Below are 23,997 nucleotides of genomic sequence, written 5' to 3'. Positions count from 1 at the left end.
TCCACACCAACGTGACGGCGGCAGCTGTGCGCGCATTAACGGCACGCAATCGAAAAAGATCCCCAGTATATGAGCACCAGCCATTTCCCCGCCTCCTTCTTGAAGATAAGTGTCTCTAAATTGATTCTTCCGAAACTGAATATAGATGTGCGCTTTTAAGCCAGTATCTTCTTCCAAAGAAAACATTTGTCAGGCTAATTATACCAGGCAAAGGGAGGAGAGAGCGCAGCTCTGCCCCCTAGGGTTTATTACAGACACAACACTTCTCTTAACAAAGCTGTCTTCTGGGACCAGACCATGTGCGGAATATCAAAAACAAGGCAAACTCTCCAACAATAAAAGGCTTCGCAGAGACGGCACAATCCCAGAGCACCGTATTAGCGTTCATGGGATACGAACCAAAAGAAGCTGAGGCAAAGATGGTGAGTCTGACACGGAGAAACAGACAAATACGAGACTCATTATTCCGTGATCACAACTGTTGTTTACCTTATAGTCCAGCATTACACTTGAAATGGTCTCAGATTTGTTTTAGAAACACAATAATGTATTTCACATACAAATTACATGCAAGAAACGCAAGGCCCGAGGGCCAAATCCAGCCCACCTGGTCGTCTTTTTCTGGCCCAACAGTCTTTGAATATGTATTTCTGGTGGAAAGTCCAGTACAATAGAAGGCAGAGCTTTTAAATGTCTAAGATGAACCTGTAAACAACAGCCGAAAACCAAAGGGTTGATGCAGAAGAAATGGAATTTAATCGAAGATCTTCATTGTTCCTGTTCCCACAGATTAGATTAGACTGCCTTTATTGTTCCCACATCCTTCTTATACTTCATCCCTGAACCTCATTGGTCGGCTGCCTCTACTATACTATACATACTACTATACTCTACTTCACTTATCTCATTTCAACATGTTCCCACTCCTGAAGGCCCTTTTATGCTCAACTTTAGCTTACGGACCAGGTGGTGCAGTACCACCGGAAACCGTGGGGGGCGGTGTTGCTGTTACTACCCAATACGTATCTCTAAAGACACAAAGATCGATAACGATATCAATGGCGGAAATTCTCCACTTCCTACAGCGCTGCCTCCGTTTAATCTTCTGTGCAAGAGGTACATGAGCAGTACATTAGCTTGCACAGTTGCCATGTTGGTTTTGGAGTTTGTTGTTGTCATAAACGAGGGCTGCTGCCCTTGGTGGATATATTGTGATCAGTGACGGTCACAACGTGTGAAATGGACAGGTACAATTTCGTACATAAAGGGAGCACGTCTGACACTTTCCGCGGCACGTTAGGCTTTCAATTCCATCTAATGTCTCGGCATTTCCTGATGCCACAGGCAGCGCTTCCCCGTAGAGTCTTTAACACTACATTTGCTCTTCCTAAAGAACAGTTGGAGCAATCATTAGGACTGAGGGTGGCGCTCTTTTTGGTTGCGATTTTACATCAGAAGTTGATGTCACTTGGTATATAATGTACCTTGCGACAGTGCCGGAAATGTATGAAACCAGAGGAGCGAGAATTTGTTGCCCATTTCTATAGTTCCCCATCCAACATGTACGGACCATCTGGCCACCCTAACTTTGTCTCCATATGAACTGTAGTTTCATATTAGTATCTTCATCTCTGCCACTTCCTGTCCCTGAGTTATCATAGCAGCTCTCACTAGTGTCTCAGTCTTCCGGCCACTCTTATACCGAACAGCCCTGTCGCTTGTCTCCAGCACTTCCAGTCTCCCGCCACTCTCTTCCTCAGCAATGCAACTATCTGAATCGAGTGATCCTAGATAATGTAATGAACATTGTAGCAGTTTACTCTTCATTTTTATGGATTTACATAACCAATATTCAACTATACTGATACAAAAGAAAGTCTAATGTTTCACCAGTGCATTGTTCAGAGCAGATGTCAGCTTGCACCTCGGCTGAAAATGATATGTCACCTGTTCCTCTGTCTGGGAAAAATCCAAGTGCTGCTAAAATGCCTGGAGGCTAGTTAGCGCTGTCGCTACTGAACGTCTGACGTGGCGAAAAATTGTTCCGTCTCGGCGGATTCTGGAGGTTTGGTGCTGAAGCGCAGCAAAGACATCTGGCTGAACCTGAAGGAGTGGGTCGATTTCCGACCCACTTTCAGGCTGATCCCTCGTCGGCGGACTGAACGTCCTACGGATCTAAAGTGGAAATAACGGCCGTTCAAGTGGGCGTCCGCGCAGGAATTGAACCACCATCCACCTGGGAATAAAGAGAGGGTGAGTATGTTTGACAGAGGTTGAAGCCGTCTCTCCCTTACCTGTGTGGATTTGGGCACAGCTGGAGTCCTGGCTCTTATCGTTGTCTCTGTCTTTGGTGGAGAACATCATGCCCGTGAGGTTGCTCAAGGGATCTGACAAATCTCCCGATAGATGTTTGAGGTTGATGGTGTAGTTGCTCTCTGGACCACTGAGTTGGACATGGTAGTCGGCAAAGTGTCTTCCCTGTTTCCAGTCCTCCAGCTGGACGCGGAGGACGGAGCCTCCCGGGGCTGCTAGAGATTGAATCCTCCTGAGGCCCAGCCAGAACTCGCCTGGAAGAGTCAGTGGAAAACATTTAGGGAGACTGGAATGTTGGAGAAGCGGAAGAGAAAAACACATGAAGACGGAGGGTGTGAGTGGGGAGGATGATCTAGAGAGCTTCAGGACTTGGAGTGGAGATCATACAAGCTTCTAAATGTTCAAATAATATCATGAATGAGGGCCACACAGGGGGTGACAATGGGCCCCGGGGACGGACAGTGGTTCGGTCAGATCAGGAGGGAAGAGCAGAGCAAGTACGCACCCTGAAAATTCCCAAACCCATTTTCATAAATCTGCCAGGTTTGATCGAAGCTCACAGATCCGTCCTTCCTTCGCTGGATGACTGTCGCTCCGTGGTCTATAGGAAAAACATTTTGAAGAGGGATTGGTGATAGGTGCTATTTTCAGGGGAAAATAAATGTAAATAAAGAGATGCTTTGATGAAACAGCACACTGTAAGCATCAAATAAAGTTCAGTCTACAAAAGATAATACAGAAAGTGGCCACTGTTGTTATGTTTTCAGCATGGTTTCTATCATAAAGACCATATATTGATATCTCATTCCACACTACTATCTGTACAGGTGAATCATACAAACATCAGGTTTTGTTTCTGCTTTTTGCGGTACCTTGACTCAAGTCACAGAAGACATTGAATGGTTCTGATCCATTGGGTCTGATGGCGTAGACGCCACTCACTCGCTCCCCGCTGCTGAAGAGTTCGCTGCAGTCCAAAGGGAGATCTGCAATGATTAACAGGAGGGAAATACTGTCAATTGGAACCAAAAAATACCCAGATTCATTCAGTCAGAGAAAATCTCAAATCCAAACTACACCCCACGTGTGTAAGCGTTTTCACGTACTCATCGTTGCTGAGCCTCCCATCCACACGGAGGGCAGGTACGGGGCGAGTGTTGGGGCTTCACCGTCCGAAGTTGCAGGGCTCCTTTCCAAGGTCTGCTGGGGAAGGGTGTGTGCTGTAAGCTGCGACCAGGAAGCACACAAACATGTGGACTCACAAACAACCCTGCATCCACACAAACTTACAGGTCATCTTTTAGAGTTTGGTTACGTTGACTTTAGTAGGTAGTAGCTACTTGAAAAAACACACGTCATCTCAACCACCTCCACATTAAAGAAGATTATGGAACCCACATATTTAGGCTTTTTTAATAAGAGAAAAAAAGCAAAATAAAAATAAAAAGGCAGTAAAATCTTCAGAATTATCTGGGCAAATTTAAACAAAATTCACAGTTCAATATCAGTGTTGAAAACGGGACATTATTTCATATTCAATGTCTAAAATGTCTGAAACATTCTAACACAGATTTAAGCAATTTCATTAAATAATGACAGAAATATGTATTTTTTAAATAGCAGATTAATTCCACAGAAGCTTTCTTCCTAATATGTGATGATTTACAGTCCAAACTTCAAATAATTTTCATATAAAAAGTAGAAATACAACTCAAAGGTGATCCCTCACTTGATAATTTAAATTAAAATGTTTATTTTTAAACCAACTCCCACCAATATAGGCGTGAATGCGTCTTAAATTCAATCCCACCTTTTCCTCCAGGTTCTTTATCTTGGTCCTCTGATAGTTGAGCTGGGCGCTTTGCTCCCTCACAGACCTCAGAAGATCCGTGATGCTCAGCTCCTGGCTCTGGATCACACCCTGAAGCGTGATTCAAGTGTCATCAGTCCAGACCACACATGTGAAAGTGTCTAGCGACCTGAAACCCTGGCTAGCTGGGACACGCCGTCGCATGAATTAAGGAAGAACTTGAGGAAATACAACTCTAAAGTCTTCCATGACCTGTAGCTTTTCGACTTTACACCATGCATCACTACTTGGGGTTTCACATTATTGCAACCTCTTTGGTCTGAAAACACCAACAGTTCCAAGAAACGCTTGAGTCACATGAGCTCGATTGCAACACCATATATTTAAACTACTCTGAAATAGAAACAAATACATTTTTTAAGTGATAATACATAATTTTCCTTCTGAAAACATCTGTTTATTGTTTAACCACCTCAAAACATAAATGTGTTCTCAATTGAAATCTCTTGTTTCTGAACCACTTTCCTTCCAGCTCCATGGATGAGTGGCTTCGTGACTCACCCTGAGGCTGTTGATCTCTGCAGCTTGCTCACTTGTCAACATGCCTTTGGACAGACCTGCCAGCTTCTGCTCCAGGCTCTCTATCTTGGTCTGCAGGTGGCTCTTCTCCTGCAGGATGCTGTCCACCTTGGAGCTGATCTCAAAAGACAACCCTTTGATTTCGTCGTTGCTGGCCTTCAGCCCCACAGTGGTCTTCTTCAGCTCCTCTTCCTCCTCCTTCATCTCGCTGGTCAGGGTGGACAGCTGGTAGAAGGAACGGTCGAAGATGTTCAGCTTCTGGAAGATGTAGTTGATCTGTCCCTTGGTCTTCTGCACAAAGTCCCGCAGGCTTTGGCCGAGCTGGAGGAGGCCGTTGGCCAGCAGGCGCACGTCGTCCAGAGCGGCGAAGCGGGAGCGCGACTCCACCGGAGCCTCAGAGGGTTGGACAAGAGAGTCGTCGCTGCCCTGGAGGACTGGCAGTCCAGCAGCCACCAGGACAAATGCTGCAGTGATCAGTGCTGTCTTCATGCCTCCTGATGTTCCACCAGCTGTTTCTGCTCTGAAGTGCTGGCTGAGGATCCTGAGCTTTATATTGTCAGGAGGATCAAGTCAATGATTTACTGAATCTGGAACAAAACATGCCGTTGCCTCCGCGGGATTTTAAGTAAAAATGAAAATGAATATGCCACAAGGTGGATGGAGGGATGGAAAGTTTTGGGGTAACAATACATCACTACCTTAAAATGCATAATTTGGCGTTTACTTTAGCTCATAAATACACAAAATGGAAAGGCAAAATAGTCGCCAAAGACAACAAAAACATCCTGTTTATATCTCAGTTAACACATGATGATGCATTTAATTACTTTAGTTCCTTTTCAACAATTGCTTTTATGATATCATTTTCCAAAATATGTGACAAAATATATGAGTCCTAGATGATAGATGTTAAATTTTCACAAAACTGGCAATCCTTAAGAGAACAAAGAGTGTGAACGTGTCTGAGTGTGATCTCAGGAAATATCTTTGTTCTGCTCCTTGACCTTCAAATACACTATAAATCTTTTGTCAAAATAAACCAAACTAAATAAAAATAATTCATGTAAAATAAAATAAAACAAATAAACATATAATAAAAAATAAAATGCAGGTTTTAGTTTAAAAGAAGACACTAACCTTCATGGGTCACAACATCAACATGCAATGGAAAGTTTTTTGAGACACTTGCAAATAGATTTTGTGGGAAGGGTTTGCAACAATTCCAATAAAACCTCACCTTAAAACTTAATAAAAAATATATTTATTTTAATGTATTTTGCATTGGTTTTGGGCTTAAGAAACTCATGTTCCGCGACACTGTCACTGTCAGTACTCTGACCTCAAGTGACCCCAGCAAATGTTTTTGTTGCGCCGCAGGTTTATTTTTAAACAGGTAGTGCCCTACTTTACCTATAAGATCAATTATTGCAAACAGAGCTTACGTTATGCTACATGGAAAACAGCTTGGTGATGTTAAAAGGTCGGCCACTAGCACATCACACAGCGCTGACTCAACACTCTTTTATACCTCCATGTTCACGGCTGGTGAGTGCAGGAGCCAGACTGGCAGTTTGGAGGGGGGAAACTGGACGGGGCGTCTCCCTGCAGTGGTGAGATGCCCTTATCTCCGCCGTGTTAAACGTTAACCACACTTGTGAGAGCAGAGTTGTATACACAGTAAACACCTGATGTCCTGCAGGGGCCATGCTCTCCCAGGAAGGTTGACTGTACGGCTCCATGGTGGCCCACTTTTATAAAAGAAAAACCCTGTTGGGGGCGTGTGACTCTGGAAAACAGGTACTAGGAACCATTCTGCAGGTGAAGGTTTTACTGATCTGGGATCAGATAACTACATATTTGCAGTGATTTGGGGAAGTTACATCAGGAAACAAAAGATGGCGGAGTCCTAGTGGCTATCCTGAAGACCCTGACTATACAAGGTCAAGAGCGGAGAAACAGAAACAGAGCATCAAAGTGTGAAATGTTAGCTGGGGTCTGCAAGAAAAAAAAATGGATCAGACCGACCCAAACAGTAGATCTGAGAAAAGGCGAACAGCTGATGAAGCTGCAGAAGAAGAGTGAGAAGGCACGAGGTCACTTGAGAGTTCACTGAGTGGATCATGTTGCTTCGGTCGACCGAGGATTTGAACCGCACCAGAGTTGTGCTGCTCCATGTATTGGTTGATGTTGGACGAGCCCACTTTCCAGGGTCTCGATCCTCATGGACATGAATCAGAGTCCACTGTTACATGACTTTGCTATTTCACTTGGCCAACACTGCGCTAGACTCTGACTCCCCTGGTCCCAAATATGTGTTACACAACAGCCGTCAAACAAAATTCTGTATGAGGATGAGCCTGATGCATTGTGTGGAAGGTAAATATGAGGAAGGTAAATATGATTTTTTGTGATGCTCCTATGCATCAAATGGCTATGATAGCGTCCCTTTAGCTTGATGCAACTGCTATGTTGATGCTAACTGTTTAGCATGAGACCATTTCCCTGCGTCCGCCTGTTTTCTCTGTCTCCTTACAGGCAAACCACAATCCCGCTCAGAGTCAGATGTCTGCTTGAGTCATGGAAAAGGAGAATTCCTAATTCCTGCTAATTCCTTTTCCAACCAGGCTGAGGCCCAGAGAGGCTTCACAGTTTTTCTTCTCCGACTCATCAATTTGTCTTTCACTTCTGGATGAAACTTTGCTCCACCAAACCACCACGTACAGACCGATACCTGCGCCTCACCGTCTCACTTCTTGGGACGCATCGGAGCTGAAAAAAGAAAAGAATGTTGCCTTTCAACCAGAGCTTGCGAAGCTCATGTTCAATTTCTCCCTTTAAAACACAGATATTCCAGAGATGTAACCCACATTTTGAGGAGGAACATTGTCAAATCCACCTGAACAGGTCATCAGCAACTCACAAGTAAATGTATCTTCACCAAGCTCAGACATCTAGACACTACTTTGGAATGGACCGGCGTGATTGTAGCCTGCACTCTGTCTATGACGCCTCCTACAATTTGAAAGTCACATGAGCGTTGTTTACTTTAGTCATTCGATTGTGTGCTGCTTTATAAAGTCAAGTTTGTCAGGTGTTTTTTTCATGCTCTGACAAATACGAGCGCATGAGTAGCAGTCGCTGGTGATGGGTAGATGAGGTTTCATGAAACAGTGCCATAATTCTCAGAGACCACCAGATGGCACTGTTTGGACAAATTCAATGAAACCTCACATCCAAGAGCGCCATCTAGTGGCCTCTAAAAATCAGGACACTGTTTCATCAACACTGCAACACTGTTTCATGAAACCTCATCGACCCATCAGTAGCAGTCGCATCGATTTGTGCTATAAAACACAAAATAAATTGCACATTGCTACCAACCACTAACTTTACAGGGCCATACCAGCAGAGGGCCACATGAGAAGTTGGAATCTAAATTTGCATGATGGCCACTGAGAGACTGCCAGCTCAGGTTCAAAGGGCAGTTGAAGAGGCCAGAGGTTTGTCATCAAAGTACATTACCCTGGCGTTGACCCGTAGACATCGCTGGCATGGTGGCTGTGCCTCAGAGGAAGATGCTGGTAACATCCTGAAAGAAGAGCCAGGAAGAATGAGAGGCATGAGCTGAGAGAATTAGCCCCCATCACCAACTCAAAGCCCCCTCAGTTGCCCTCGTGTTCGCTCCATTATCCCGCACACAGACCCCCATGACACTGGATCCTGTTGCACATTGGTCCGGCGCAGTGAGTTACGGCTCTGACTCCGCAGTCATCTGAGAGGACCTCGCCACGCACCCAGAGCTGGCTCCTGACGTGGTACCAGAGGGAGGCTCGGGGACCTTTCAAACTAATACTACTGACCACTACAATTGGTGCCTTGTGATAGAGTTTGAGTCCAGCGAGGGTTTGGACTCCAGCAGGGCTGACCTTTGTCACCAGATATGGTTCATGGCTTTTATTGGCAGAACCTCTTGACACCAGCTGGGAAGAGGGTTTGTTGGACTCAAGTGCTCAATGCTTTTTGCAGATGAGGTGGCGCTGTTGGCAATGGTCATCTGTTCCCGACACAGTATGACACGCCCTTAAGTCTGAAATCATAGTTCTCAGTGGAAAAAGCCTGGAATGTCTAGTCCAGAACAGAAATACTATGAAGTAGATGAGTTTCTTATACAGAGCTGGAGAGTTGGGATCTCCTCAAAAATCCTCTGATTTTCAGAAGTTTTCCGAAGAGACAACAGAGAATCTAGACCTCTTTGTGAGGACTGCTGCCTCTGCAATGTCAAAGGAACCTATATGAACATGTTCACCAGCCAAGAAACAAACAAATGTGAGCATATTTTATATAAAGTTGTTATCAAGTTTTATCATGTTGCCATTCATCTTGACCTCCTGTGTACGGTGCCAGGTGCTCAACAGTTTCACATGTTGTCACCATGTTGCCGCCTTCAGAGTACGATTGGTCGGAGACTGAGTGAGTGGGAGTGTCTCGGTGTCTAGACACTCATCTGTCATCTGAGTGGAGTGGACAGACGGTGGGACGGCAGGCCCCTCCCCGCTCCATGCTTCTTTTTTTACATGAAAACTCTTGCTTCTGTTATGGCAGATGCTGCATTCATCAAACATGCCATTCTCCCTGACAGAAGCTCTCCACTCCCTCTGGAGACCCACAGACGGACCGAGCCTTGGCGGGACACTGGTCTGACTGGAAAACCTGCAGGACACACGTCACAAGGTAAGAGCTTTCTATCCGTCACTGTGTGTCTGTTGGATTAGGTTGCTTATCGAAGCAGACAGTGATGTCAGATGTGACTCTCCATGTCTTTCATCACGGACCAGACCTGAGGAGATTTAATAAGAGTGTGGACGGTCAGATGGCTTCCATGATGAGGCTTATCAGCATCTTCCGATGGATTGCTCACCTTCTACACTGCATGTAAACACACAGACTCTATTTTTAAACTTTCAGCGTTAACATACCACACAGTTCTTCCTCGCATGAAGCGTCTACAGCTGCTACGGCCGCACATACCACACGATCTCGCTGCCACTGAGCTACCACTGGAGCCCGACCTGGACGCTTCAAAACAAGAGGAGGAAAAAAAATAAAACAAAATGTACTTGTCTAGTTTGGTGGAGACATGTGAGCTGGCTTCAAGACTTGGACTCCGACGCTGGAAAAACCACAGAAAGTCCAGCCAAGAGTTTTTTTTTTCTTTTTTCCTACAAAAGAACATGCAATCATGTCACATAAGTACTGCACAAAATAAAGAGCGGTATAGGAGGAAAATATAGTTGCTGACAGAGCGAGTTTCAGAGAGCTCTCCCCTGGCCATCACTGGGTTTTTGAGGGGAAGAGTTCTAAATAGCCATAATGACGGTGGTACTTTTGGGAAAGAGACAGAGTCAAGAGGGTAAAGTTGGACAACTATGTGCAGCAGAAGCAGAAGTGAAGTTCCCTAGCGTTTATTTGGGGCCTGCGGAGGGCGAATATTTTACAATTCCTTTCTTGGACTTCCTGAGCTGGACTTAAACCTGTGCCACAAAAATGTTGAGGGAGACACTCGGGAATTGCCAAACCAAACACTGCGATATTGTTTCCTGCGTGGTTCTGGTTGGGAAGAATTTGATGTTTATATTTAGGCGCGAGGGAAACAGGTCGCATTATAAACGGATTGGACACCAAAGGGGTCAATACAATTGTGAGAGATTGGGCACCTTTGTTGTGGTGTTTATTTTAATGTATCACCACATGTGAGTGACTTACAAGGCATGGTTTAATACTTGTCTATGGAGGAAGAACTGTGCCACTTGGGAATGGTCACATGAAGCAAACTGTGTGTCTGGCTTTTGTAACAATAATTATATCTCACTCTATCTTTCTGGGAGATGCCAGGCTCCCGCCGCAGGACATCCATGTGAGACGGATACGATGGAGAGGTCAGATATCAGATAGGGGACGGAAGCTCTTTTCACTGCTGCAACTTAACAGTCACAGTGATGGCGCTGGATTTTACAATCATCCCATGCTTTATTTCTAATACCAATGATCCGAAGTCCCTTTCAAATGTGTAACACAATTTAAAAATTATATTTTTTTTAGAATCAATCTAAACAGAACGCAACTTAATCTGGATTTAAATTCTTTTTCTTCAAGGCTAAATTTCACATCTGACCTATGACACCAGGGCCGGCTCATGCCATAGGCGATATAGGCAGTCACTGCTTGAAGGGCGTCACTTTAAGCTAAAAATGATGCCAATCGGCCTCCAAACTGGTGGAGGGAAAGCAGAGGAGAAAACACCGCCATCTTGTGGCAGGAGGTCTTCACCTCTGGTGTCATAATATCAACACTGTTCAATTGCAGGAGATGCATCTTAAGCACTTGCTATCCACTTCTCTTTTGTGGCAGGAATCATCAGTCTGACCTTGAGTGTCGCCACAGAAGGGACAGTTCTTCGGCTAGTTTAGGAGGGAACCATCAGTGACGGCTTAAAAACACAAACTATATCACTTTGAAAAGGGTATTGGATGAGGAGCCTGTCAGAAACATGTAACCGCGACATGTTTTCAGCAGCTGCCTTTTTTTAAACTCTCACCTGCTTCCTTTTAAAATGCCTTTCTGCATCGACTGTCTTAAAAACCAGCTGGCTCTTTTGGCCCTCGCGTGATTGACAGAGTGAAGCATGGGAGGTGCCTGGAATTACATATGAGCCAAGGACGATGGTGTCACGAGGGTTTGGAAACGATATGTCGCTCAGGGATCTGTTGCTTGTACGCTTTTATATAAGTAGTTAGATAGAGACATTATGGACCAGCCTGCCTATAGCAGGACTGATCGACAGGACACTTTTGCATCGACAGTTTCATCGTGTCTCACTGACCTGGTAAGCACTCCAGTGTAAAACCTAAATCTTTTTTTTTTTAAGCGACAGTGGTTAGCATTCCCAGCAAGCCCATTTGGTGATGTTTACTACATAGCTCACATTGTTTTGGACCGTGGTTCTGTGGCTGTGGTGCTTCGAGAGGAGAGGCTGCCAGAGAGGGCCTGTGGTCGAGCAAAGCAAGCATCTCCAGATCTTCACGCCACTGTCTGGCAGGGTGAAATTCAAAGACAAAGTGAGAGCAGAAGGCAGGCAAAGAAAACAAGAGTCGTCGGAAACATAACATGGAGTAGGAGGTAGAGACTTTGGGAAGTAGTGAGTCACAATGAGCAGTGTATTTAAGTGCAGTGTATTTTTCTGCTGACCGTACTGTAGCTGCAAAAACACTCGGTTTTATTTTTCTTCTCAAATGAGAGGTGAAGGCTGTAATCAAGTGAGGCATGGCAGAGTTGAGCAACGGCATCTCGATGGAAAAACTGGAGCGACGGGACAGAGTAATGTAAATAAAAATACGTGCTCAGAGAACGCATGATGCTTGTGCGCTCGCATACCAGCGCTTAAGCAACCGGAACATTTCCTTCCACACAGTTTAATTCTGGCCTTAAAATAATTTTGTTTAAAACTGTTTTCCTTTGCTGAATTCCTCCAGATGATGTTACGCTGGTGACTGGATTAAGAAACTGACAAGAACAATGGATAAACGCGGAGGTAAGTACAAGTCCAAGTTAACCGCTACCTTTAGTTTTATGTCAGTGTCAGATGTAAACGCTGCGCTGACGTCCGCAGGAAACAATAAAGCGGCTGAAAACGGAATAAAGGGGGCCGACCCGTACTCGGTGGAAACACCCTATGGTTTCCAGCTGGACCTGGACTTCCTGAAGTATGTGGATGACATTGAGAAAGGCAACACGATCAAGAGAGTCCCCATCCAGCGGCGCAGCAAAGGTCCAAGAGCAAGCACTCTTCCCAGACACCTGAACACCTCTGCAGGGGGCTACCGGCCGAGCCCCTGGGGATCAACTGGAGCTCTCGCACCAAGATCAGATCACCATGGCAACACTTCATGGCCGTACGGACACAGGTCTCCGACAGGACTCCAGACCATGGAGGAAATGGAGGCCAGAATCAGGGAGTTTGACGCGCAGCCTTTGGGCGAGTACATCCGACCCAATCTCCTACGGGCTTCCAGTCTCCCACTGACGGTGCTGCTGAGGCAGAGCTCGGAGTCAGCAGATGAGCTAGGCAGCATCCAGAGCTCCAGACTTGGAAGAGGAAACACCTCCTGCGAGGATATCTGCGGCTCCACAGACAGCATCCAAGACAATGCCCTGCTGCTGAGGCGTCTGTCGGAGGCACTGGAACGTGTACAAGCACTAGAGAGGGAGGTGAAGGTCATACCAGACCTCCAGTCTCAGATCTCTAGTCTTCAAGAGGAGAAAGAAAGACTCTGTCTGTCCCTGAAACCCATGAATGGAACGAAAGACCCCTACTCCTCATTGATCTTCAACTCTATGGACAGCAAGAGACCCCGAAAAGCTAGTCCAGTCCCACCTCCTGGCCACTACAGTGGGCAGTATCCTAATGCTACACAGGAGTGGAGGAACAGTTCAGACTTGGATGAGCTGCTGACAGTGACCTCACTCCAAGCCAAGGTGGCAGCCTTGGAGCAGAAGCTTTGTGAAACCAAGCAGGAGCTTCAGAGAGTATCAGGGCTCCTGAGGAGGCAGCAGATGGAAGGCTGTGTGAATGACAGTAGGATCAGACTTCTCAGTGGGAATTTGGGGGTTTGGGTGGAACCGGAGAGGGTGGTGGTGGACCAGGATGGGGACGACCAGCTGGTGTGCGCAGCTTCAACTGAAGACAAACAAACTGTTATTGTCCGAAAGATAAAGTCACTGCTGGATCAACAGTGGGAATGTATCTGTGGCAGTGGGGGAGATGGGCCCCGAACCCCCCCAAATCCTTGCTTCAACTCTCTTCAGGAAGAGATCACAAGACTTGTTGATACACTGTGCAGCAGCTTTGGTCAACATCTTCCCAATGAGGACGGGGCGAGCCGAAGTGAAGGTGAGTGATGAAATGGAAATAGAAATTGTACAATTCCCACAATGTACTGCAACGGATGTTTCCGCCACCAAAATGTGCTGAAATAATGGACCCAGCCCAGACAATATTTCTACGATGCACAAGGGGCAGATACCTTTGACATGCTCATGCAGACTGGACAGGTGCGAGCAAACCAAAAGTAAACCATGGGTGACGCCAAAGAAACATGCATCCTTGGTCAGCGTGAGAAAATTGTCACGTTTTTATGTTTACTGTGCAGTTTCTGAATCAAAGGCAGACGACCGGACATCAAGAGCGCCACCTTCTGATGCTACCGAAGGGTAAGCAAATCGCACATCATAAAAAGTGTCCCCTGTTTTAGTCATTGCCTTTCTGTTTCAAGGATTCAAAGCGACGCTGGTGGGCAGCAGGAAGAGCCAGGAAAGCAGAGCGGTCAAGGAGAGTCACAGCAGATGGAGTGTGACCTCAGCTTCAGGGGGGTAATGGCAGCCCCCCCGCAGGACGCGGAGGCTCAGAATAAAGGGACGACTCCGAGCCCAGATGGACAGATGATATCAAAAGGATCGGACGGAGGTGGGGAGGCAGACGTCAGAAGCAGGTGAGAGGAGCAAAATATATTGTTGTTGAAGACAAAATGCTTAACTTCTCATGAACCTTCAGCGGCAGCAGTTCCACAGACGGGATCGTAACGTCAGACTTCATGGCTGCCTGTCACTTCCTGAGCGATCACATGGAAAACATGGAGAACCCCAACAATGAGATGGTACCAATCACGCTATAAAACAAGAAGCCAGTATCGATCTGTGACACCTACGGGTCCCTCCTCGGAAGAGGGACGCTCTGATCGTGCTGTTCCAGAGCTGGTTCACCACCGCGGCAGAAGAAGACTCAGAAGCCAGTAAAGTCTCGGTCTACGTGAAAGAGGTGAAGAGAGCCACGCCCACATTGCTGGCCTTCCTGGTCAACCTGGTCGACGACAACGGCAACACAGTGCTGCACTACAGTGTGTCCCACTGCAACTACAGTATCGTCAGTCTGCTGCTGGACACAGGTAGAACTGGAAACCAAAAAAATCATATAAGAATAAAGAGCCAGATGAACTGGTGTTACATTTTCAGGGGTGTCTGACGTGAACCTCCAGAACAAAGCGGGATACACGCCAGTCATGCTGGCCTCGCTGACCGCTCCAGACACACCCTTTGGTATGGAGGTGGTCCGCAGACTGATGGAAGGAGGCTGCATCAACATTCGCTCCGGCAAGGTCTCTGCACTGTTTTTCTGTCTATGTCAGGGACCTTTCCAGGGTGTCCCCTGTCACTATCTGATACAGTCCACCACTTTCAATTCTTCATCTTAAAGACAAGGAGCAACAACCTACTGACCTACTTTACAGCTACTATCTAACCATCCTGTCCAACAGACAGGTCAGACAGCTCTGCACTTGGCGGTGAGACACGGCCGCGTGGTGATGGTACGTCTGTTGCTGAGCTGCGGAGCGGACGCCAACGTCCAGGACGCGGAAGGAACCACAGCGCTCATGTTTGCCGCTGAGAAGGGCTACACGCACATCGCGCGGCTGCTGCTCGAGAGGAGCCAGTGTGACCTCACGCTGACCGACGAGGTTAGCGAACTCCGCAGAACTTCTGACCTTAGTTTGGTCCCAAAACCCTCGGCAAGGAGACGCTAACCCGTAATATTCACAGGCAGAACAGTATAATTACCACAATCCCAAAAGTAAGAACTATTTTTTTCGGTTAACTGACCCCACTTCCTGTTTGTTTCTGTGCTATTTCCAGCGAGGACGCACGGCTCTCTCCATCGCTAAGCTGGGTTCCCACAGCGACACCAGCACCCTGCTGCAGGCCCACGCTAAAGCCCGAGCTCTGCACTGCTGAAACCGCCTTCACAGAGCTTTCATTGGACTTGTTTTCTTCAGACACGCTTTTAAATCTCAACAGTCACTGCTGAACTGTGAAGTAGAGCTTCAGTTTGACGTTTGATATGAGTGTACATTTCCTTGTAAAAACCAGTGCGCATGACCTTAAAGTGAAGCACTTATCTGTGTAGCAGCATATTAAAGAAAAATGTGTCATGATTTTGTGTGTAACATTACTGTCCTCCTCAGTTACAGTAGATCCTCAAAAACATCAAATATGCAGCACATACATGCAGGCGGCAGCGCCCCCCAAACATGTTCAACTGTGCTGATTCCAGTCATGACTCCCACTGATTCTGAACAGACTCCACCAGGTTCTACGCTCACGTTCCTTCCATCTGCCGCGCAGCTGACTGAGCTCAAGAGGCGCCACAGCAGATGTTGGAGGGAACTGATGCGCAGCGCAGAGAAGGTCGCAGCTTCACTGCCGCTCTGTGAAATGAGAGAGATTAAACTGGGAGGATTTTTATTTTTTACTAAAGAAGAAGACTGGTCTTGCGCTAATCTGCCGGGACAATATGATGAGTGGAAGCTGCAGAAGCGACCCTGGTCGTACAGAAGTACCTGGCGAGTTCTAGCATGGAATCAGTTCGCACCCAGGACCTATAGTCTCCACCTCATACTCATGACTGTTGAGCTCAAATAATATAATAAGTCAATAAGGACATCATCAACAGTGAGGTGAGGATTTCAAACGATGAAAAACGGGGAGTATTGACTTTCACATATTTAAAACGTGATGAAGAAGTGTATGGATTACAATGTAATAGCATAATATATAATAAGTAATGACATGGTATGAGTGGAAAGAATTTAAGAGCGAGCTGCAGTGGAGAAAAGTGGCCACATAAAAATGTGGAACGGACAGGGGTGAACAAATAGTTCAGAAAATTTGAATATGAATAAAGATTAACTAATAATGAGAAAAAAATAAACATTTTAAACAGAGTGATTGTGGAGAAGTAGGACTTAATGCAATGAATGGAGGGCACACAAAGAAAAATTAGCCTCGATTTCCCCAAATTAATTACAAAATAATAATAATAATAATCATAATAATTCACAGGGAAATAATTTGCATCAAATTATAATGCAGTGTGACGCCATAACCAAACCAGTTTTTCTTCAGAATAAAAGCAAAAAAGACGTTCGCTCATCGCTGTGGACAGATTTAATTTAAATATGGCTCAAATATCAAACTGTGATTAATCGCGATTAATTCATTGTAAAACCCGCAATAAATTAAATGCAGTATTTTAATTGAGTCCCAACTTTGAAATAATACAAATACTTCAGGAAAACCTTGACTAGCTGATGATGTTTAGTCTCTTGTGTCACTAAAATCGCTGTAAGACAATGAAATGTTTTTGGCATAAATACAAAAATAACGTAGTTCAACCTCTTTGCTAAAATGCTTGATATGTTTAAACTACTCAAACATTGATCTGCCATATAATGTGTTTTATGTCCATATTTTTAACAACTGAACTACCACAAATGAGTGGCGTAATCTGACAAAACTTGCGACATTTTGTAGATCAAAGAGCTGCTGGATTTATAGTTTGACTTCATGAGAAAAGTAAAATTCATATCATCAAGAGATACAGAATGCGTTTAGATATGTCAGGAGAATGGGGAAAAAAGAAATATAAGAGATGAATATATATATATATATATATATATATATAATCTCGAAATATGCAAAACAACATTTAACTGCACACTGTGCTCCTGGAGGTCGGACTGGGTTGCTTAAAAACGTGCTTTAAATTGGAGATATAAGAGAGATATTATGTCATGTCCTGCACAAACCTGAACACTTAAACATAAATTACATAAATATATTTCCTTCCCTTTTAACCCAACACTTAACATGGAATATATTCTGAGAGGTATAAAATGACACAAGACACAACACTGACTTTTTCAATCAAATTTTATGTACCAATATATAGAGATATTCAAAAGTAATCCATGACAGAAGATCAAAACAAGTTGTCAACACAGTTTTTTGTCTTACAGGTGACGTCAGCGGTCGATCCCTGTTTAATACTGAGGGGAAACGTGGAGAAATGAAAATCAAAAAGGCACACTTAAACCATGACCGAACCCAAAATATCATCTTCTACGACGTGAGAATGCAGGGGAGAAAGACGTAAAACCATCAGCGGGAGGCGCTGTGTGTCATACGTGAGCAACTGAGCCAAATGAAAAACGCACGGCAAGAAACAACACTGACCACTTTGGTGGAGAATCCGTCACGACGCGGTGCTCTCTGTACAAATAAATTAATAGTCAACACTTTATCTAAAATCTTATGTACACCTTTTTCTTTTGCTTTACATTATCAAAAAACCTTATGAAAACATATTTACAACTCATGGAATCAAAAAAGCTCACGCACACGCACGCTCGCTCGCACACACGTCGTGCACGCCATCCATGCAATACATAATACAGAAGGCATTCTAAGAAGGTTGTGCAACACAGAGCGTACAAAACTGTTCAAATATGGCGGTGGGATGGACGTCAGCACACACATGCACAGGAAGTGATCGCACACACACACACGCACAGTTAAATGAAGCTGGTTGTAATTCACAGTTGAACGAGACGTACATCACAGTCTGCGCTTGTTTGCCTCCCCATGTTTCTGATCATGTGACCACCTGCCAGGCCTTCCCTCACTAAACCGACCGGAAATGTCATTGATCTGGAGGAAAACAGGTATGGCTCAAAAGAAGCTTTGAAAAATGCCTGATGAGTGTTTTTGTCAGGGCTGTGACTTGCTGTCTCACACACACACACACTACACTTGACAGTCAAAGGAAAGAAGTGATTTCATTTTTGGCTTCTGTCTTCTCTTCCTCCATCACAGTGGGGCCACACACCTCAATAAAGACCGACCAGTGTTAAGCTACTAACCCGGTAATATCAGCGATGCTAGTTGTTTATTTCAAGACTTGTAACTGGACATACACTACAGGTGGCGGGTCTAAAGTTAGTGGCAGATTGGAACGACAGAATTGTAGCCCTTTATTTCCTGTATATTTAAAACAAAATAAATAAATAAATAGACTAAATTTGGCATTTTTGTTTTTCATCATCATAACATCTGGACTATTATTGGTTTGTTCTGATTTTTCAGTTTTTAAGCGACAAACGTTGCCTGAAATGTGTCGCTAGAAACAGGTCGCGCGACAGTAACCAACACTACCAATGGCAGCAATGCATCATGGGAGTATTTTCTGTTGGATAGCTGGATTCAGAATTATTCGATTCCGCACGTGAGCCATTTCTCGACATTGATAGACAATATTCCCAGTTAAAAAATGCTATGAATGACATATATAAAAAGATGGCAACAATACAGTTCATAGAGTTCAAATAATAATAATAGTAAAGAATAAATAGATAAATAAAAATCACAAAAAGGATTTAAATGAGTCGTTCGAACGCTTTTTTTTTAAATTAAATATAATACACTTTGCATTGAATTAATCAATAAATAATCTCAAAATAATTAAATTTCAGATAATAAGGAAATTCATGACAAAACCTTCCATTAATCTACATGATCTATTGCCAGTGAGGTGTAAAAATATGTACAGTATATTGACATAATCTCAAGAGAACACAGATTTTGGATGTAAAAAAAAGCCGACTGTGTAACGTAAACAACCAGCTGGATGACATTTGCTTCATCACAACAAAGCTTCGTGTCGACAAATATGTTGTGTGAAATAAAGATATGTGGTTGGATTATTAGGTTCTGATATGACCCCGCCTTCTATGAATTGACAGCACAGTCAAAAGAATTTGTTCAGTCATATTTACTATGACATAAAACACATTTAAAACATGACTATAAGGCCTTTATAAATATTGCTTTGTTGAGAATGTTTCTCGGCGTCGCAGGAGACTCAGAATAAGAGTCTGAACAAGGCTGCACTCTGGCTGAGGAATCACCACAAACCCAGAGAAAGGGCTGAAACCAGGTGAAACTGTTGCAGCAGTTCAGATAATACTTTACGTCTAAAGGGGTGACAGGAAATAATGAATAATATACATAAGACCTCAATAACAGGTGAAAACTTATTCAACATTTAGATACTTAAACAAATATAAATCTATGTAAAAACAGCTAAATTCATGTATTTAAATAGACTTTTAAGCAGTTTTCCTGTCTATTATTTACTGTTTTACAGTAGCACTATAGTTTTGGGCTTTTAACATAATTAAATGTAGGTATTTGCCTCACTTATTAAAAATACAATGACTTTTGTTTTTATTCAATAAATATGATCATGAATCTGAGAAAGTTCGCCCCAAATGCCGCTGTTTTGTTTCAAAGAAAACTGACGTGAGTAATGGCTCATGTTTTTGTGACTGGGAGGAGAGGATTGAGGTGGTGCAGCAGCTTAGTTCGCCTCATCGGAGGACCGGCTCTCTCTCCCCTGGAGAGCGAGGCCCTGCAGCTTGTCCCATTAACACTGTTTCAGTTTTAAGGTCTCTGCTCCCCTCATCGGTAACATCAGTCACTCACAGCTTGAATGGAAAGGTCAAGGACAAATGACTTGGTCCATCACGAAACACTCGACACACACACACACACACACATCACTCACTTATAGAATGTGTGAAGGAGAAGATTCAGAAAGTTCCAGCTGCGGTCAAGGCTCGAGACCGTGGCGGAAACCTCTTCTTCTTCTCAGCCGAAACAAGATCGGGCTCAGAGACAACACTGTTATTGGCATAGAACATGGCTGCAGATGAACTGAGGTGACCTCACTGCGTGCGCCTGAGCGTACGTCCAGAGAAGCAAGAGACGGCGGTCACTTTGCTGAGGAAAGCATCGGCTGCTCTGTGTACCAGTGTGTCCCGGGGTCCGGCATGCTGCCCCCCAGCGGCAGCGCGATGAACTGAGGGCAGGACCCCCCTCCGGCTCCGACCACGCCCATGGTGACGCCCTGCGGGTAGGGATGGTGGTGCGCGTGGTGCCCCAGAGCCTCAGTCCGTCCGATGTGGATCTCGTCCTCCTCGCCCTCTCCGGTGGTCTTGCGGTAGACAGGGTTGTCGAAGTTCATGCTCTTGGTGGAGTTGCGCCTCCAGTTGCGCCACACCAGGTAGACTCCGGCGCACACCAGGCCGAAGAGAACTGTGGCAACGATAGGAACTGCATGCGTTTAACACACAGCGGCGGGGACATGGGAAGGGGGGATTGTTAACAAGGCAGAACAAGTCCATGTATGAGAGGACGGCAGTGGGCGGAGCAAGCCGGCATGCAGGGCGCACACAGGGCAGCGGCGTCATGCAGGCTGTGTGTGGGGCTCTCAGTTAGACCTTTTCTTTCTGGCTCAGGGTCCAGGCTTCTTCCAACATAGAGGCACTTTCAACTCGTGATGGGTAGATGAGGTGTCATGAAACAGTATCGCAGGGTTGATGAAACAGTGTCCTAAGTTTCAGAGGCCACTAGATGGCACTCTTGGTTTAGAAATGATGTGAGGTTTCATTGCATTAGTTGTTCAAGTTTTTTGTTTTGCAGCAGACAGTGACATCTGGTGGCCTCTGGAAATCAGGACACCGTTTCATGAAACCTCATTGACAATATTAATAAGTCTTCTAACAGAGCCCACCATGACAATTACGTGGAGGCAGCGATGGAATCCTACATTTGACTTTGCAAAGTCAAATTGTATAACATGCAGCTGCTGAACATGTGACTACAGCGACACCTATGGGCAGCTCCACAGACAAGGGGACCCAGATTTACTCACCGATGGGGATGACCACTCCCAAAACTGCCACAGTTAAGTTCTCGCCGAGCAGAAAGTTCTCACCACCAGCTGGTGAGAGACACACCAGCCACAAGTCAGAGAGAGAGAGAGAGAGAGAGTGTCAAAGAAATATATGAAGAAGATTGTCAAAAAACACCGCAACTATTTCACTTTCTTCTGAGCAGATCTGAATGAAGTGAGGCCATGCTTACGTCTGGCTGTATTTATCTGACAAAAAAATGAGGTCAGCGAGTAACATTCTGGTAATAAAATGGTTCAGATGTTTGATTTACAGTATTGGTATTGACACTATATATATATATATATATATATATATATATATATATATATATATATATATATATATATATATATATATATATATATATATATATATATACATACAAATAACAAACAAACAAATATATGAATGTATTGTCTTAAGTTATTTCTGTGTTTTTTTTTCCAAATCATTTAATGTGAAATTGAATTATTTCATAGTTAAATCAAGAAAATTGAAGTCAAATTTTTGTCCATATACAGTGTTTACTGCCACTCAATTACCACTAAAATATGCCTTCATTCAAAACCTCTTTGACAATTTAAATGAACCAAAATAATCATGCTAAAAAGTATAATAATAATAATAATAATAATAATAATAATAATAATTGATATAATTAATGGTATTATCATTCATGTTATTATTATTATTATGATTTATTTTACTTATTTACTTGTTTTCTACTTTTTGTTTACTTTAAATTATTGGCAATTACCATTTTTCTACTATATTTATATTATTTATTTATTCTTTATTATTCAGCCCATGTTGCTACATTTGAACATCATGTTTCCCCTGATATTTTTGGACTCTATTTATTGAATTATATTTGCATGCTATAAAGCAGGCATCATGTAAGAAAACAATTGTAAACAACTGTAGGTGACACACATGAAATGCTGTTGGTTTGAGAGTCTTATCCACCAGTAACCGAGTGTGATGTTGACCTGAACGACCAGTATCTCTCACACGACTCAGCAACCCACTCTGCCGCCACCACACACAGTGACACTTTCAAGGTGAGGAGTTTCCATCTGCTGCTCCTATCCATACTGCTGGTAGATCCCTCACTTTAATGTCATCATTATGCTGAGGTTTTTGACTCCATTGTGTGTGTGTGAGACCTGATACTAGAGGAGGATGCTCAGGTGAAAGCACCACTCTATCAGACAAGTGTGTCACATCTCATTAGCTCATGAATGAGCCACTCTGCCCTTTGAAACCAGAAGGTCGAATCAAGAATACCAGTCGCTTCCAGGTGGGCTCTTAAAGGAGAACGCTGGCGCCACTTACAGTGCTGCGAGACGCTGCTGTCCCCCGCAGCCGTGGTGCTGGCGACGGTGGCGGTGGCTGTCGAGTGGGATCCCAGCGCCTTGGACTCTTCCGGCGACACAGCTTTGAGGGTGCTGCCGGGCCTGAGCGGGTCGTGGGCAGCAGGCGGGCCCACGGTCAGGTGGGGTGTGGCGTCCGCCTGCGACACTTCCTCTGAGGAACGGTCATCGGAGGGCGCTCGGCTGCTCTGCGTGGACGCCGTCGAGGTCTCATTTCTAGGCGCCGCTACGGACAAAACAAGGCCTTATCTTACACCACAAATAGATATTGATACATGGATAATAAAAGAGAAATAAACAGGAGGCAGTTTTTATTTCCCATCTATTCTAGAGACTTCAAATTTCTACTTTGTGTTTATGACTGCCATGTAAACTTGCAGCTAGCCTCCATTTTTATTCACTTTTCTGAGAAGTTTGGGCAGAAAAAAAAGATACTAAACTTCTGTTGTTTGTGGGTTATTTACTTTATTTTATTTTCATTTTATTTTACAGTCAATTCTAAGCGATAAAGTCTATATGAATATTTTACACTGCACCCTCTCACCACACAAAGGAAACCGCTCTGCTCTGCTTCATTAAACAAATCACTTTCACCGCACACACGGTGGCACCGCGCCCGACAAATCCCCTCCGGCGATATCGATTACCAAATGATCTTCATGACAGCTCATCGGCGGCCTCACCTGGCACGCAGCCCCTCATGTCAGGCCCCAGGTCCTGTCCATCAGGGCAGGCGCAGGTGTATTTGGGAGAGTGTTCCGTGATCTGTGGAGCCTTCAGACACAAGTACTCGCAGCCGCCGTTGGCCACACTTCCCAGGTTACAGCTATCAGGACCTGGACACGGATGAAGGAAGACAGCTGGTGTCAGGGAGGGTTTGGAACCCGAGCATGGTCACGATACACCAGGTTTACACTGGAAATGGAGGAGCAGATCAGGCGCGATATTTTCTGCAAGGTTATCTCGAAACTTTGGAAACTTCTCACCAGACACTTAATGGAGTGAAAAGACTTTGCAAGGTTGCTCCGATTGAAACTTTACTGAGGAAATGATTCGGCAATATTGGACAAAAAACTGCTTGAAAAGTTCCCTCAAAGTGGAATGGAACCCGTGACCTTCTAACAGTTTGATTTTGGTAAATAAATACATAAAATTACTAGGCACTGAAAGGGTTTCAATGCATTTGCTTTGCTAACCATTTTACAGTAGATTTCTATGGAATACCAAGTATCAAAAGAAG

General features: G+C 44.5%; 3 protein-coding genes across 5 annotated transcripts in view; 1 reads left to right on the top strand and 2 right to left on the bottom strand.

The window, feature by feature from the left end:
• Window positions 1-163: 163 nt before the first annotated feature.
• On the bottom strand, window positions 164-5,212 carry LOC128769975 (angiopoietin-related protein 3-like). 2 transcript variants are annotated; one of them, XM_053884159.1, is made up of 7 exons: window positions 4,685-5,212; window positions 4,124-4,234; window positions 3,420-3,516; window positions 3,186-3,299; window positions 2,819-2,914; window positions 2,295-2,567; window positions 164-2,236 (listed from the first exon to the last, which is right to left on the bottom strand). In XM_053884159.1, the coding sequence occupies exons 1-7, from the start codon at window positions 5,189-5,191 to the stop codon at window positions 2,013-2,015; spliced, it is 1,422 nt and encodes a 473-aa protein (XP_053740134.1). In that variant the 5' UTR covers window positions 5,192-5,212; the 3' UTR covers window positions 164-2,012. The 2 variants fall into 2 exon arrangements, with proteins under 2 accessions (XP_053740134.1, XP_053740132.1); XM_053884157.1 differs by having other exon boundaries at window positions 181-2,236; window positions 3,420-3,540.
• A 4,086-nt stretch (window positions 5,213-9,298) lies between these two features.
• Window positions 9,299-15,724, top strand: LOC128769778 (KN motif and ankyrin repeat domain-containing protein 2-like). The gene is made up of 10 exons (XM_053883752.1): window positions 9,299-9,433; window positions 12,232-12,290; window positions 12,369-13,649; window positions 13,909-13,969; window positions 14,032-14,247; window positions 14,310-14,412; window positions 14,481-14,700; window positions 14,768-14,910; window positions 15,070-15,270; window positions 15,446-15,724. Exons 2-10 carry the CDS (start codon window positions 12,275-12,277, stop codon window positions 15,542-15,544), a joined length of 2,340 nt encoding a protein of 779 aa, XP_053739727.1. The 5' UTR covers window positions 9,299-9,433; window positions 12,232-12,274; the 3' UTR covers window positions 15,545-15,724.
• A 1,779-nt stretch (window positions 15,725-17,503) lies between these two features.
• Window positions 17,504-23,997, bottom strand: part of LOC128769493 (low-density lipoprotein receptor-related protein 8-like) — a 67,167-nt gene continuing 60,673 nt past the window's right edge. Inside the window, exons 15-18 of one of the 2 annotated variants that reach the window (XM_053883258.1) lie at window positions 23,441-23,593; window positions 22,720-22,983; window positions 21,363-21,431; window positions 17,504-20,761 (exon numbers count right to left, since the gene is read on the bottom strand). In XM_053883258.1, coding sequence (XP_053739233.1) covers window positions 20,421-20,761; window positions 21,363-21,431; window positions 22,720-22,983; window positions 23,441-23,593 — 827 coding nt within the window. In that variant the 3' untranslated portion in view covers window positions 17,504-20,420. The remainder of the gene's footprint in view (window positions 20,762-21,362; window positions 21,432-22,719; window positions 22,984-23,440; window positions 23,594-23,997) is intronic. The other variant, XM_053883259.1, reaches the window with a different exon arrangement.

This window comes from Synchiropus splendidus, chromosome 13, assembly GCF_027744825.2.
Source record: "Synchiropus splendidus isolate RoL2022-P1 chromosome 13, RoL_Sspl_1.0, whole genome shotgun sequence".
NCBI lineage: Eukaryota > Metazoa > Chordata > Actinopteri > Syngnathiformes > Callionymidae > Synchiropus > Synchiropus splendidus.
Note: the sequence above shows the minus strand (reverse complement) of the source record. Positions and strands in the feature narration are given on the sequence as shown.

Excerpts from the sequence above, each read along its gene's own strand:
- LOC128769975 (XM_053884157.1), bottom strand. The coding sequence starts at position 5,191 with ATGAAGACAGCACTGATCACTGCAGCATTTGTCCTGGTGGCTGCTGGA. Across the intron at positions 2,568-2,818 it reads TGGGTTTGGGAATTTTCAGG|GCGAGTTCTGGCTGGGCCTC; the intron begins GTGCGTACTTGC and ends TGACTCTTCCAG. Across the intron at positions 2,237-2,294 it reads CTGTGCCCAAATCCACACAG|GTGGATGGTGGTTCAATTCC; the intron begins GTAAGGGAGAGA and ends CTTTATTCCCAG.
- LOC128769778 (XM_053883752.1), top strand. Across the intron at positions 13,970-14,031 it reads CCTTCTGATGCTACCGAAGG|GATTCAAAGCGACGCTGGTG; the intron begins GTAAGCAAATCG and ends TTCTGTTTCAAG. Across the intron at positions 15,271-15,445 it reads ACCTCACGCTGACCGACGAG|CGAGGACGCACGGCTCTCTC; the intron begins GTTAGCGAACTC and ends TGCTATTTCCAG.